The sequence below is a fragment of the Prunus dulcis genome, chromosome 1, assembly GCF_902201215.1.
Source record: "Prunus dulcis chromosome 1, ALMONDv2, whole genome shotgun sequence".
Classification (NCBI taxonomy): domain Eukaryota; kingdom Viridiplantae; phylum Streptophyta; class Magnoliopsida; order Rosales; family Rosaceae; genus Prunus; species Prunus dulcis.
Window position 1 is genome coordinate 41,440,280 of NC_047650.1, and position 14,251 is coordinate 41,454,530.

Below are 14,251 nucleotides of genomic sequence, written 5' to 3' on the forward strand. Positions count from 1 at the left end.
TATTTTAATTTATATTATATGCATTCAATAATATGCAGTAATTATGAGTATAATACATGAATTTTGTGTGCATTATTTGAAATTTTGTAAAAAAATAAGTGTATTAAATATGAAATATACTTACGTACATGTTCGATACGAGTATTGTACATTTTCTTTGTAAAAAATTAGGAAAAACCTAAGTATAGCGTCACAGCTATACCATTTCTTTTAAAAAAATTAGAAGAAAAAAAAAGGTATAGCCTCACAGCTATATTATTTCTTTTTATACAAAATTAGGGGGGAAATTAGTATAGCTGGGCGGCTATACTATTTCTTTTAAAAAATTATAAAAAACAGTGTATAGCCGATAAAATTAAGAAAGAAGGACCTTCATAGTTGCATTAGTTTATACTTTATAGATATTAATTTGGTATAGTCTCGCAGCTATACATATAAAATACATAATTGTTTTATTCGACAAAATTTTAGAAAATTACAACTTAAAAGTTCGGTCACTATATAATATTTTAATATATATTATTTGCGTTCAATAATATGTGAGAATTATGTGTATAATACATGAATTTTGTGTGTATTATTTAAAATTTTGTAAAAAAATAAGTGGATTAAATATGAAATATACATACATGTTCGATACGAGTATTGTATGTTTGCTTTTTTAAAAATTAGGAAAAATCCGAGTATAGCGCACGGCTATACTATTTCTTTTTTTACAAAAAAATAAGGGGGAAATCAGTATAGCCGGTCGGCTATACTATTTCGTTTGAAAATGAGTATAGCCTCAAAAAAAAAGGGAGTGAGCCGTACGGCTATATGATTTCTTTTTAAAAATTAAAAATACAGAGTATAGCCGTGCGGCTATACTATTGCTCGTTAAAAAAACTAGGAAAATATAGTATAGCCGTTCGGCTGTACGATTTCTTTTGAAATTAGAAGAAACAGAGGATAGCCACACGGCTATACGATTTCTTTTTTACAAAAATTAAGGGAAAACCTAGTACAGCCGTGCGGCGGTACTATTTCTTTTAAAAGTTAGAAAACATAGTATAGCCAAGGCTATACTATTTTTTGAAAAAAAAGCCTGAGCCACCCTTTATGTTAGAATTTAAAAAATAATAATAAAAATAAATTTTAGTACTAAATTTTAGGAAGTTCATCCTATTCAGTGGAAATTAGTTCACCCCATCTTAGAAAAAAATTAGTCTAGCTACATCACTCCAACAGCTCTTTAATTGAAAAATAAATAGATATATGGCTTATTCCTATGCAAATTTCTGGCTCTGTTTGCCCATCAAAAGGCCAAGCAGCAAATCAGCTCTGATTTATGCTCCAAATATCTGCATCCATAGAGGGAAAAAGTCCTAATTAAGTTTATGCCTCTGGGGCTCAGTCAAATTGGTAAAAGTACTGGACAATAAAGCTCATGTACATTACAAATGGGACATTATACTTACTACAATGTAAAGAAAGCTCTGCTTAGCTTTCTCTTTGTGTAACATTGATGACCAAAAATAAAAATAAAAATTCAGCATAAAGAAAATTTGCTTGACAATAAATTGTATGTTAGTTCAGTTATGAATATATTCATACTATCCAATGTGGATATCAAGTTCACTTTTTCACACCTTTGATCTTTTTTTCTTTTTTCTTTTTGGGCTGATTGGCTACTGATTTCTTCACGCTTGCATGATTCTGTTTCCCAGCAGATTGATTTTGTGCTTTGATGCTTCCATATATTGTATATACTTCCCTTTCAGCTTTCTTCCATGTTCATTCTTCTCATTTCAATATTGAGGTCAGATGAGTGAAGGCTTGGTCCTGCCTCATCATCATAAAGGCCACTGAACTTGATTTCTGGCTCATGATCATCGTCGCCGTCTTCATCATCATCCTCATCATCGTCGTCGTCATTGTCCTCCTCCTCCTCCTCCTCCTCCTCCTCATCATCATCATCATCATCATCGTTGTCATCTTCATCATATTCTTTGTCTTCGTCTTCATCATCTCTAAGAAAATAAGCATATGGGACAGACTTGCACGCAATAAAAGAGTCAGTGTCATATATAAATTTGTCCCATAAAAGGCTGACTCCTATCTTCTTCACCGTATGACCAGATCCAAATGCGACACAAACCTCAATGAAGTCTCCGCCTTCCAAATTGAAATCCTTGTTTGACAAATGCCCCTGCCAAATAACGTCATGGGAAATTGTTGTGTAGGGATAAGTAGGCTGGACTAGAAAACTAGTGCAGTTGCTATGATTTGTAACAAAAATGGAGATATATAATTTAGATTTGTCCTCCTGTAAACACTTATAAACGGTGCACACAGTCAACGCTTTTAAGTTACAACCAGAAACTTGAGGCACTTCAAAAGAGACTTGATCACCCTCACTGACATAAGTGAACCACTCCGGAATATCATTTCCAGGGAGATAAAGGCCACCACCTCCGCTCGAATTCCATCCCTATACCATGTAGTGTAGAGTAATAATTAATTTACTTTATGGTGAAGTAAAATAACATGTTTGTGCATGTATGCATAAGTGTTTAAGATAGAGAGAACCTGCAAGAGGTTCTTCTTAACAGTAGAACTAATATCGGTGCAGCCTTCCATCCGAATCAATCTCATAGAGTCTAATGCGGTATCCAAGCCTGGAAACTCGATAAGTTTGTGCGAATGACTTAGATGCAACGTGTCCATATTTGTCATTTTTGAAAAATCTGGCATTGTTTGCAATGCAGTGCAGTCATTTGCTTCCATCTGCGTCAAACTTATTGGTAATTTTGGCATTTCATGAAGGTTTGTGCAATCATTCAACATCAGACAATCAAGCTTGGAAAGGCTGCTGAGGTCGGGAAGGAAACAAAAGCTGTTTCCTTCTAGGTTCAAATATAGTAAAGAAGGTAGACTCCCAAGATTCATAGAATCAATTTCCTCATCAGTTAAATTGCAATTATCTAATGCTAGAAATTCAAGTTTGGAAAGGCCACTGAAATATGGAGGGCTATGAAAACTATTGCATCCCAGATCTAATTCTTCCAAAGATTTTAGGCTCTCAAGATCAATAGGAGCATCATGAAATAAATAGCAGCTTCTAAGATGTAATTCTCTCAAAGAGTATAAGCCCCGTAAAGAAGGAGGAAATAGATTATTGGATTTTTGATACGGTCTGGGTAATTGCAACGACCAGAAGGGACAGGGTAAACAGTTAGATGGTGACCGCCATCTCAGGCTACAAAGAGATAAATATTTCAGGTTCTTCAATCGTACTATGGAAGATGGTATTTTTCTTATGGCTGTATTATCTGCAAGAATGGTTGTCAATGATACCATGTCCCCTAAGTCCTCAGCCAAGTTTTCAAATTCCCAACAACCAATAAGAATAAGAGTTTCAATAGATTTTGATTCATAAAAACTCCTAGGGAGATCCTTAAGCACTCTGCAGTCTTTAAAATTCACCGAAGCAAGTCTTTCGAGATGTCCAATAGACTGGTGAACCTTAGACAAACTCTTACATCCTTTGAGTATCAAAGTCTCAAGATTTGGGAGTTTAGAAAAATTCGGTGATTCCAGTAGATGATAAGAATGACTGAGGTTAAGAATCTTCAACTTCTCTAGCAATTGCTAGGTAAAACCAAAAACAAAACAGAATACAGAAATCAAAATCCAAAAAGAAGAGAAGAGAGAGTATGTGGTTTGTATAAAACCTCGGTTTTGGTTATATTTACCTCGGAATCCTTCCAAACACATCTGAGGTTGCTGTACCGCAGATCCATGGCAACTAGGTTTTGTTGATCAAAGTCGTTTGGTATGATCTTTAGAGGGAATCCGTGCCAGCAGAGCCATCTCAACTTTCTGGAAAGATATTTGTATTCTCCTGTGAGCTCTACAGAGTTGAGTTTGAGCAATCTCAATTTCTTCATATTTGTAAATGCATGTGTACTGAAAGTAGCCTTCTCAGATCTTAGCAAGTTTAGAGTGACTCCTTGAATTTCTTCAGTTCCCTGTTAAAGAAAGAGCATATGTAAAGGGTTATTTTCATGTGGAAAATGATTTATACAAAGGCAGCAGAATCATGAATGCAAGAACTATTTGACACTATCTGATCACATCTTCCACAATCCAAACTGCTAAAAACGGTTTTGTACTGTAGCCTTTCTTGGTACTTAAACATAATCCAAAGCATATGACCATGAAGATTACTATGGTAAAATAATTATTATGACTGGATATATTTGGGATGCATATCATTAGTTTTTCTTGTATTACAAGCTTTTAACATAAACTTGATTGAGAAAGTACTTACAGATTCGGTTTTCAGTACGTCTGTCACATCTTCAGAATGCCACAATCTACTACAATTTCTTGGATCATTAAGGGATTCTTCATAGACAATTTCTCTGCCCATGTCTCGAAGCAAATCATGCATCATCAACTTGTTTTCTTCACTAACAGTTATAAGGCACCGTTCAATAAGGACACTAAGTCCTATTTCTGGGAAAAACCCACAACCATCTAATATTTGTGTGACATAGTTCCTGTTCATTCCAATAAAGAAACAAGATATATCAAGGAATATGTCCCTCTCTTTATCATCACTAAGCCCATCAAAGCTTATTTTGAGTTGTTTCTGAATATCTCCAGCAGGAATTTTTCTCAGTTTATCCAATGTGCTTTTCCACTCTCTAGTGCTTCTTCTAAATAGAAAAGAACCTAAAACTTCAAGAGCAAGTGGCAAACCTCCACAATACGCAACAACACGTTTTGAGAGTTTAGAATATCCTGCATTAGGACGATTGTTTTTGAAGGCATGCCAGCTAAAAAGCTCAAGAGCTTCTTCTTCATTCATTTCTTGAGCATGATATATTTTATCCACTTGAAATAGCTCTAGCAAATGTTTGTCTCTTGTCGTTATAATAATTCTACTTCCCCGGCCAAACGAGTCTCGATTTGTAGCCAATGCATTTAGTTGGTCCCTGTGATCTACATCATCGATTATGATAAGTACCCTTCGACATCTAAGTCTTGTTTTTAAAACATTGATATCAACTCTCCCTATCTTGGTTGGTTTCAAGATGTCAAAAAGAATTTGTTCTTGCATATGCTTCAGTCCATTTGGTTTCTTTGCAGTTTCCCTCACATTTAAAAGCAAGCTTTTACCTTCAAAGCTGGGATAAAATTGGTTATAAATGGCTCGGGCAAGTGTTGTTTTGCCTATTCCACCCATCCCCAAAATTCCAACTATGCGAACATCATCTGATCCAACATCTAAATAGTTACTCAGATCTTGCACCCGAGAATTTAGTCCAACAGCGTAATCAACTACCGAGATTGTCTCGTTCATCAGCAGCCATCTACTAATCCCTTCAATAATTTCTCTAATAAACTTCGCTTCATACCTGAATTGAAAATTCAACCTATCAGAATTGGGGGACCTAAAATGTTAGTTTGCAATTTTTCTTTTTATAATATAAAAAACAGATATCTATTCTCTTTCCAACTGAACTGTAAGCAAAACCTCTGTATCAAAAAAAAGAAAAAAGAAAAAAAGAAAGACATTATGGGAAGAGTATTAAAAGATGTGAGTAAAGCATTATTGTTCAAAGAAATTAGTAATTAAATACCCATCTGCAGTGTTCCTGAGATCCCAGCCAGACAAATTTGCAGCTTCACGAAGAGCAGCTCTCCACCTCACCACCTTATTATCTCTACCTAACAACAAGTTCTCTTCATGTTTCTCAAATGCTTGAGCAAAACTGCCCCTCTGTTCTCTTACATCCGATGGATCAATATCGTAGAATATTGGCATAACCGTTTGCCCTCGTGTTCTTCTGCACTCCATGATGTTGACCAGTTCATCAAGGCACCGACTCGACTCGGCATACCTCCTTGAGAAGACGATGACAGATATTCTAGACCCTTGGATTGCCGTCACAAGTTTGGGCGTTATATATTCCCCTCTACTTAATTCATTGTCGTTGAAAAAGGCATTGATCCCAGCCTCTCTTAGCGCCATGTAGAGGTGTCCTGTGAAGCTGTTGCGTGTGTCTTCACCTCTGAAGCTCAAGAACACGTCGTACATCCAATGTTGTTTTGAGGAGGAGAAGGATGAGGATGAAAAGGAGGCTCTATGAGCTGTCCTGGTGCCCATTGGTGTTGCAGCAGAGCTTCTGATCACAACTATAGAATGGCAATGAACCGGGTCCTCAAAATGAAGGCAGGCCAATAAATATATACAGTCCCGATCTCTTGGACCACAAGAGTCCAAGAGATTGTGGTCACCCACCGTTGGATATTAATCTAATAGTTCAAAATGATATATATAAATACAATATGACATAAATGATTATTATCCGATTCAAATCAACCGTTGAATTTACATCCAACAGTGAGTGATCATAAATTTCTTGGACTTCAGAGGTCTAAGAGATCAGTACTGTAAATATATATATATATGTATATAGGTTGTTCATTTTAAAATAAGCCAGAAAATTGTTTGTTTTTGGTTTTCATTGAGAAATCCGCCTGCAGAAGCTCTAGTCCTTGATTTTGACAATTAATTAACGTAACATTGCATTTTATACTTTTTATTTTCATGGAGGATTTCACTTAAACCCCTAAGGTTTGACATTATTACAATCACACCCTACATGTTTCATTTATTATAAGAGATATTTAGTCATATATCAATTCTTAGCATTAATAATATAGATAAACTCTACACCATTTAATTTCTATAAATAAAAAAAACCCAAAAAATGACAGCTATCCCTATTGAATTTAAGTTTGATTATTAAATTACTTGAGTAAATTACTCAAATGGTCCTTAAACTTATACCCGATTTATATTTTGGTCCCTCAATTAAATTATTTGTTCAAATGGTCCATCAACTCTATATTAATCGCTTCATTGATCCTACCGTTACATTATGTTAATGTTGCCGTAAAATGTAAGGGTAAAATTGTCCATAACCGTCCTATGTTCCCTAAATAGGTGATAAACTGGTGATACATAGGTGATAAAGTAGTGATAAAGTGGTGATACATATGTCAGAAGTCTTATTTATCCCCACAAATGTAGTATGTGCTGCTCACATGACTAAATTTAACAAAAAATGTAACGGTAGGACCAAAGTGCCGATTAATAAAGAGTTGGTGGACCATTTAAATGAATAATTTAGTTTAGGGACCAAAATGTAAATCGGGTACAAATTTGTAGACCATTTGAGTAATTTACCAAAATTACTTTGATGCTTAATTGAGTGTTTTTGGTTTTTTTATATGAGGTTTTGGGGTTGAGCTTGTTTTAAGAAATCGATGACAGTTTTGTAATTTATAAGAAATTTTGTTATATTGTAAATAAGCTTCGGTGTGTTTCTAAAGTCCATTTTATTAAAAAAAATTTATATAATTTGAGCCTCTATACCGGGTATAATAGTGAATTCCCCTTATTATAATCACACCTCTTATTTTTAACATTTGTTATGATTATTAAACGGTCCGACGGCGAGACCATCTTTTCATCACACTCCCTCCAGCATTTACTCGCCTACCCCCCCGATTGATCTCTATTTTCCACTACCCTTTCATTGTCACTCAAACATGGTATGTGTCAATCTCGAATATAAATAAGGGCATTACAGGCCAACCTTTACAAAATACGTCATTATTCAAACATACGGACCTTACCCCAAAAATTTTAATTTTTTTACCCCAAAAATTTTAATTTTTTTTTTAAGCACGTTTAAAATCATTTGAATACACGCTACAATAATTTTTATTTATTTTTTCTAAATGCTTTTAAATTCAATGTTTAATTTGAACTGTCAAAATCGGTGGGAATCGTCAGGCAATTACAAATTACAATAACTCTCTGTCTCGCCCAAATTTTAATAGCACAGGAACAAAAAGGAGGGAGGGGTTGGAGCCACCCAAAACTCTAACCTTCTCTCTCTTTCTACCTCTCTCTATCACTGAAACTAATTAGGGTTCCTGCAGTCCAGATAAAGATACAGAGAGAATCAGAGAAGCCCATATAATCATTCAGAATAGAGATGAGCAACCAAGTAGGTGTCCGGAGGACCAGTCTGAGCCAGAAACGCGGTCCCTCCGCTGCGATTAAGAAATCGGTCCCTCCCGAAAATGGAACCTCCAATGGCACCACCAGCAAACCCTCGTCTCCTCCTCACCCCCTTTCGTAAGTTCTCTCCTTTTCTCGTTTTTGTTTGCCTCCTGAGAAAATGGTTTGGGTAAATTTGCCTCTGTAGAAATGATTTAAAGTTTTGGGTTTTGTTTTTTTTTATTCAGGTATGTAGGGTTTTTATGTTTACTGGTTTCCTGAGAAAATGTCTGGAAAATTTGCCTATAATTCAACCGAAAATGAGATATATATATATATATATTTTTTTTTTTTTTTGTGTGTGTTTAAATTTAAATATTTGAAAGGTCTGGTGGTGGGGAAAGGACGGTGAAGAAGCTAAGGTTGTCAAAAGCCCTAACTATTCCGGAGGGGACTACAGTATCCGATGCATGTCGGAGGATGGCGGCTCGCCGTGTGGATGCTGTGCTCTTAACAGATGCAAATGCGTTGCTTTCAGGAATTGTGACAGACAAGGTTCAATTTGTAACTGATGGTTTGGTTCTTTTTGTGATTTTAAACTATTGACTTTGCTTATAGTATTTAATTTCAGGACATTTCGGCTAGAGTCATTGCGGAGGGGTTGAGACCGGAGCAAACAATTGTATCAAAAATCATGACGCGGAATCCTATTTTTGTTAATTCTGATTCATTAGCCCTTGAAGCTCTCCAGAAGATGGTCCAAGGTTAGCTTTCTTTATCTAACAAGATTTCTTTTTTGGTAATTTTTTTATTGCGTGTGTGTGCGGGTTTGTCTAAGAACTTGCATAAAATCTGCATTGGGGGCATAAAACGTGCTATGGTTGATTTCTTTTGTTAACAGGTAAATTCAGGCACCTCCCTGTTGTAGAGAATGGTGAAGTTATTGCCTTGTTAGATATCACCAAATGTCTCTATGATGCTATATCAAGAATGGAGAAGGCAGCGGAGCAGGGGAGTGCCATTGCTGCTGCAGTTGAAGGAGTGGAGCGCCAGTGGGGAGCCAATTTATCTGGTTTGTATTAATGTTTGGAATTTATAATGAATTACTTGAGTGTGACCCGAAGTTTCTTTCTGTATTAAATTTTTTGCAAAGCCTCTATTTCATTTTGAACATGCTCTATATTAACAGACATCCTTTTTTTTAAAATTGATTTTCCTATATATATATATTATACTTTGGTTTGCATACATATAACACATCTGCTAGAACATGACCTTTTGTTTTGTTTATTATCCTGTATTGCAGCTCCATATGCTTTTCTGGAAACTCTGAGGGAGCGAATGTTCAAGCCTTCCCTAGCAACCATCATTGGTGAAAATACGAAGTACAGTTCTTTAGCTTGACTTGCCTTGTGCCCTGTTTGTTGGAGGGTGCAATTTTTGGCTTGGTTATTTTTCATTTGTGTTTAAAGTTTGTATTCTATCCCCAAACTCGTAGCGCTATGTTTTCAGGGTTGCAACTGTTTCCCCATCAGATCCTGTCTATGTTGCAGCAAAAAGGATGCGGGAGTTTCGGATGAATTCAGCTATAATTGTTACAGGGAACAAGATTCAGGGGATACTAACGTATTGTTCTTTTCGTAATATGTTTTATGAACATTTTGCAAGTAGATGTTATTGTTGATGTTGTCTAACGTGCCTTCTTTTGCAATTTCATACAATGTTTGCTTTTTGACTGACTGCAGTTCAAAGGATATCCTTATGCGAGTTGTGGCACAAAATCTCTCTCCTGAGTTGACTCTGGTGGAAAAGGTTTATGATAAACCCTTTAATGTTTGATTGTTCTATATATAGTATTAAGAATACAGTGCTCACTCCCTTTTGTTAAATAAGCTTCCTTAAACAAACTTGAACCAACTTGTGCTGTTCCAACATTTCCTAAGGTAATGACCCCAAACCCTGAGTGTGCCACGCTAGAGACAACAATCCTTGATGCACTGCATATAATGCATGAAGGGAAGTTCTTACATCTTCCTGTCTTAGACAGAGGTAACCAGTACTTCTTTAGCTACCTATTTTTAATATATGGATTTAAATTTTATTGACATCTATTTGTTCAGATGGAAATGTTGCTGCTTGTGTGGATGTTCTGCAGATAACTCATGCAGCTATTTCTATGGTAAAGTCATCCCATTTCCCTCTTTACCCATTCTGTTCATCGGAATGAAGCAACTTTAGAGTTTTCGTTCTTTCATTTAGATATGAATCTATTGATCTTTTATTTAGATGTGGAAATTTATTGAACTTTAAGTGATGGGCCCATTTGGTAATCATTTAGTTTTTAGTTTTTATTTTTCAGTATATATATATTTGTTAGAGATATTGGGGAATCAAAGGAGGGGATGAAGAATGGTGGAAGGTCTATGGAAGAGATAATGAAAATCAAAAACTGAAAACCATTTTTATATTGCTTTCACTTTCAAAGATTTTCTCAAAGATTTCCTTATATTATATCAAGTATGGGAGACCCTCTGTTTCTATCCAGTCACCCTGGAGCGGAATCTTACCTCTGATTTAGTTGCTCCAAGGAAAGTAGGAAATCATTTTCGAATGTAACTGTAAAGCTGAAGGCATTGGCCATAATATGATATCAGTTCTGTCCTATTTTGGAATTCAACATAAGAAAGCCTTTTTATCAGCCTGAAATGGCGTCAGGTCTACCATAAAACCAGCGAACTTTGCCAAAGCCAATTAAATGCTTCCCCACTTGCCTAAGTAAATTGGTTCTCTAGCAATACTTAAATTAGATTTTTTTAATTTAAAATTTTGCCTTTTGGTACTGTGCTTTTGTTCAAATAGCTCATGATATGGTCAAGAGGAGCTTTAAAAAAATGGGTAAGTTGTGTCTAATTGTATTTAGGTTATAGGGTTCAGGCAGTCTAATATTACTAGTAAAAATTTGATTAGGAGTTAGAGGTTCCCATGTACAAGTTATTGGTGAGTCTAGGAAAAGGTTACAAAATTTGAACTGTGTGGTATTTGTACTTTGTAGAAAGAATAAAAAATTAGGTGACTTGCCAGGGTAGACTGTAAGGATAAATATCCAGGCCAGGTCAATAATTTTGTTTGTTTCTCACATGAAAATTGTTTAGTACATTGACACCAAAAGACTTTCTGTGGCGGCATTGGTGATGATGGGCACTGATACGTTCAATTTTCATATGGCCATATGAAAGGAGAGGACATTCATGAAGGAAAAATAAATGGAGGTGAACGCCTGTCTGTCCAAGGGTTTTAATGAGTTTGATTATTGTAGATGAAAATTGAATTTTCTAATTGTAGCACTAAAGATGGCTTCCCTTGTTTGATACAGTTTAGTAATACATTGCTGATGATTCAGTATCTTCTGTTCAAAATGCAGAGCTTGAAGCTTTAAATTACCATGATATTATTTTGTCAACTCCATGAACGTTATGTTCTAACTTCCATTTCATGCTTATAGTTATGGTGCTAAGTGATGGACAGATTAGTCACCTTCGTTAACACGCTTCTTATGTCTACACATTAGTATTTTATTTGCTTCTTTGGTGATGCTACTAGAGCACAGTTGGATTTGTGTTACTCTCCTTTTCAACTTCGTAAAATGTCCAAGGATGAGTTGATTAAGTAGGTATTTTATTTTATATTTCTTTCCCAGGTTGAAAGTAGCTCAGGAACTGCTAACACTATGGCAAACACAATGATGCAAAAATTCTGGGATTCAGCACTTGCTTTGGAGCCACCTGATGATTGTGATACTCAAAGGTATGCAAAATTTTCCAAGAACGTCACTTAAATTTTGTTGATGTCAGACTGATTGGGATATGAAAAACCATTTACTCAAATGCATATCGCGCATTGCTTCCTTGATTATGCGGTTTCCTGGTAACCTGGTTAGCTCATTAACTATACCTAGGGGATTTTTTTTGCAGTGAATTGTCTGCACTAATGGCTTCTGATGGGACAGATGGAAAGTTCCCTTATCCTTCTCTTGGTCTTGGAAATTCATTTGTGTTCAAGTTTGAAGATCTCAGGGGTCGAATGCATCGGATCAATTGTGGTAAGTGGCAGTCGAAGGCAACATATCATTGCAAGAATGCTTGAATATGACTTTCCTTGGTTGCCTTTTTTGGTCAAGCCTTGGTTACCTATATATCACTCTTAGCTAATGAACATTTTGAGTGATTATGATGTAGGACAGGCTAAGGATTTGCTAAAATGAATGAAAACTCAGAGAACCAGATTAGTGAACTTGTAAAATTAAATCAAATGCTAAGGGATTGTGAATGAATTAAAATACAATATGGGGGCTGAGATGGAAGTAATTAGAAAATCAACAATGCAAATTATAAGAAGTAACAAATATGATCATGCAGTACCGGAAAACAAGAAAGTTTCAAAGTCAGTGAGAAAGGACTTTTGGTTCCCTAAGTGGACTTATTGAACTTATGGAAGTCGGACTAACTTTGGAAAGAAACATGTTTACAATTATTTTTACTTGCAGCTTTTTTTCTTCATGTTTTTTTTCTTCATTTTACTGATTATTAAAGGGGTGATACATTGGGAAGACGAAGTTTTGATTTATTTATAAATTTTGGGGAGCATATTTTCGTTTTGCAGTGGATAGATAGCTAGGTATAAACTATGAAATAGGGGGTATACTTCTCCCCTCCTATTTTAGAGGCTCTAAACTGGGATCTTGAATTCTCATTGTACCTCTAGACCAATATAGCTCATTGACTTTTGTGGGAATGGGGAGAGTATTAGTGAGTTGTATTTATGATTATATTTGGGGTGGGGACATTAATGGCAGCTTATATGACAGTGGTATGCAGAAGTAAGCTCGGTGATGATGGTATTAGTTGTGGCAAAGAATTTGTTGTATACTGACACATGGTTTCACCATATAAGTGTAGCTACTGGGGGTGATCAGCAGATTGGGTTTGACTGGGGATAGATAAGCAGTCAGTGTGATGAGAGGTGTGACAGTGATGATGGACATGGTTAATGTTTTTATGCTTACATGCCCAGCTGTTTACAACAATACTATAGAATTCAACCGACAATGACCTACTTAAATTTGTTTTCTCTGTTCTCTTCAGGCATGGAAAATTTAGATGAGCTGTTATCTGCTGTCATGCAAAGGATTGGTGCTGCTAATGATCATGATCGTCCTCATATATTGGTAAAAACTCTGACCTATTTTTGGTGTTATATGATTTTATTCTGCTGTAAAACTTCAGATTGTGTTTACTTCAGTAATTTGTTCCACCAGTTTGAAGATGATGAAGGTGATAGAGTTCTACTTGCAACTGATGATGATCTTGTTAGTGCCGTCAGCCATGCACGAGGAGTGGGACTGAAGGTACTACAAGCGTTGCTTCTTTTATTTTATTTCTAACACATTTTTATTTATTTTTGTGGATGTTGCACAATAGTTGTCTTGCAAACTCTTGATCGTCACTCCCCTTGTCTAATATCCAATAAATGGAGGTTTTAAGGGAGTTTTGATGATAGGGTCAGATTGTTAGTGTGAAGTTTTTGTGTGTAATTATTCTCCGCTGTATGATTTATTTCATTATGCCTCTCTCTCTCTCTCTCTCTCTCTCTCTCTCTCTCTCTCTCTCTCTCTCTCTCAGGTTCTAAGGTTGCATCTGGATTTCACTGATTCTGGCCACAGAACCATATCGCAGTCAGGTACAACAATGGCCCAGAAAAAGGGATGGACGTCTCTCCATACTGGAGTTTTGGCAAGTGCTGCTGCTTTAACCAGCATTGGGGTGTTGGTCTACTTAAAGCGCACTAACCTGTAATGTTATCCTGATTGTCCAAAGGAAGCACATACTAGGATCAATCAGAAATAGGTTACTCAAGAGCCATGCCCTGCCCTTCCATGCCAACCCTAGTAGATTATCTCATTGGCGGAGGTTTAATGAAACTGAACATGTTGGATTCAGATCACCAGCAGCAGCAACTAGTGTTTTGTAACAGAAACGGAAAGTAATATATTGTAGGTTACACAGAGATGCAAGAAGGTGATGACTGGTCCACACATTCTTTTTGTTTATGATATTACTGTGGAAGGGATTTGCGTCTTCGTAAGTGAAAGAAACTGCAGAATTTGGTTCCAGGCAATGTGTAAAGAAT

General features: G+C 36.0%; 2 protein-coding genes across 4 annotated transcripts; one reads left to right on the forward strand and one right to left on the reverse strand.

The window, feature by feature from the left end:
• Positions 1–1,444: 1,444 nt before the first annotated feature.
• LOC117636017 (disease resistance protein RPV1-like) lies at positions 1,445–6,189 on the reverse strand. Its single transcript, XM_034370446.1, has 5 exons — positions 5,631–6,189; positions 4,313–5,405; positions 3,735–4,010; positions 2,569–3,630; positions 1,445–2,470 (listed from the first exon to the last, which is right to left on the reverse strand). Exons 1-5 carry the CDS (start codon positions 6,155–6,157, stop codon positions 1,757–1,759), a joined length of 3,672 nt encoding a protein of 1,223 aa, XP_034226337.1. The 5' UTR covers positions 6,158–6,189; the 3' UTR covers positions 1,445–1,756.
• A 1,652-nt stretch (positions 6,190–7,841) lies between these two features.
• On the forward strand, positions 7,842–14,234 carry LOC117636037 (CBS domain-containing protein CBSCBSPB3). 3 transcript variants are annotated; one of them, XM_034370468.1, is made up of 14 exons: positions 7,842–8,203; positions 8,452–8,620; positions 8,697–8,829; positions 8,967–9,137; positions 9,372–9,450; positions 9,578–9,691; positions 9,811–9,877; positions 10,009–10,114; positions 10,186–10,244; positions 11,763–11,869; positions 12,037–12,164; positions 13,207–13,289; positions 13,380–13,469; positions 13,744–14,234. In XM_034370468.1, the coding sequence occupies exons 1-14, from the start codon at positions 8,061–8,063 to the stop codon at positions 13,915–13,917; spliced, it is 1,623 nt and encodes a 540-aa protein (XP_034226359.1). In that variant the 5' UTR covers positions 7,842–8,060; the 3' UTR covers positions 13,918–14,234. The 3 variants fall into 3 exon arrangements, with proteins under 3 accessions (XP_034226359.1, XP_034226367.1, XP_034226376.1); XM_034370476.1 differs by lacking the exon at positions 13,744–14,234 and having other exon boundaries at positions 7,864–8,203; positions 13,364–13,475; XM_034370485.1 differs by lacking the exon at positions 7,842–8,203 and having other exon boundaries at positions 8,515–8,620; positions 8,684–8,829.
• Positions 14,235–14,251: the final 17 nt, after the last annotated feature.

Excerpts from the sequence above, each read along its gene's own strand:
- LOC117636017 (XM_034370446.1), bottom strand. The coding sequence starts at position 6,157 with ATGGGCACCAGGACAGCTCATAGAGCCTCCTTTTCATCCTCATCCTTC. Across the intron at positions 3,631-3,734 it reads GTGTTTGGAAGGATTCCGAG|CAATTGCTAGAGAAGTTGAA; the intron begins GTAAATATAACC and ends GGTTTTACCTAG. Across the intron at positions 2,471-2,568 it reads TTAAGAAGAACCTCTTGCAG|GGATGGAATTCGAGCGGAGG; the intron begins GTTCTCTCTATC and ends TACATGGTATAG.
- LOC117636037 (XM_034370468.1), top strand. The coding sequence starts at position 8,061 with ATGAGCAACCAAGTAGGTGTCCGGAGGACCAGTCTGAGCCAGAAACGC. Across the intron at positions 10,245-11,762 it reads CTCATGCAGCTATTTCTATG|GTTGAAAGTAGCTCAGGAAC; the intron begins GTAAAGTCATCC and ends TTTCTTTCCCAG. Across the intron at positions 13,470-13,743 it reads CACGAGGAGTGGGACTGAAG|GTTCTAAGGTTGCATCTGGA; the intron begins GTACTACAAGCG and ends TCTCTCTCTCAG.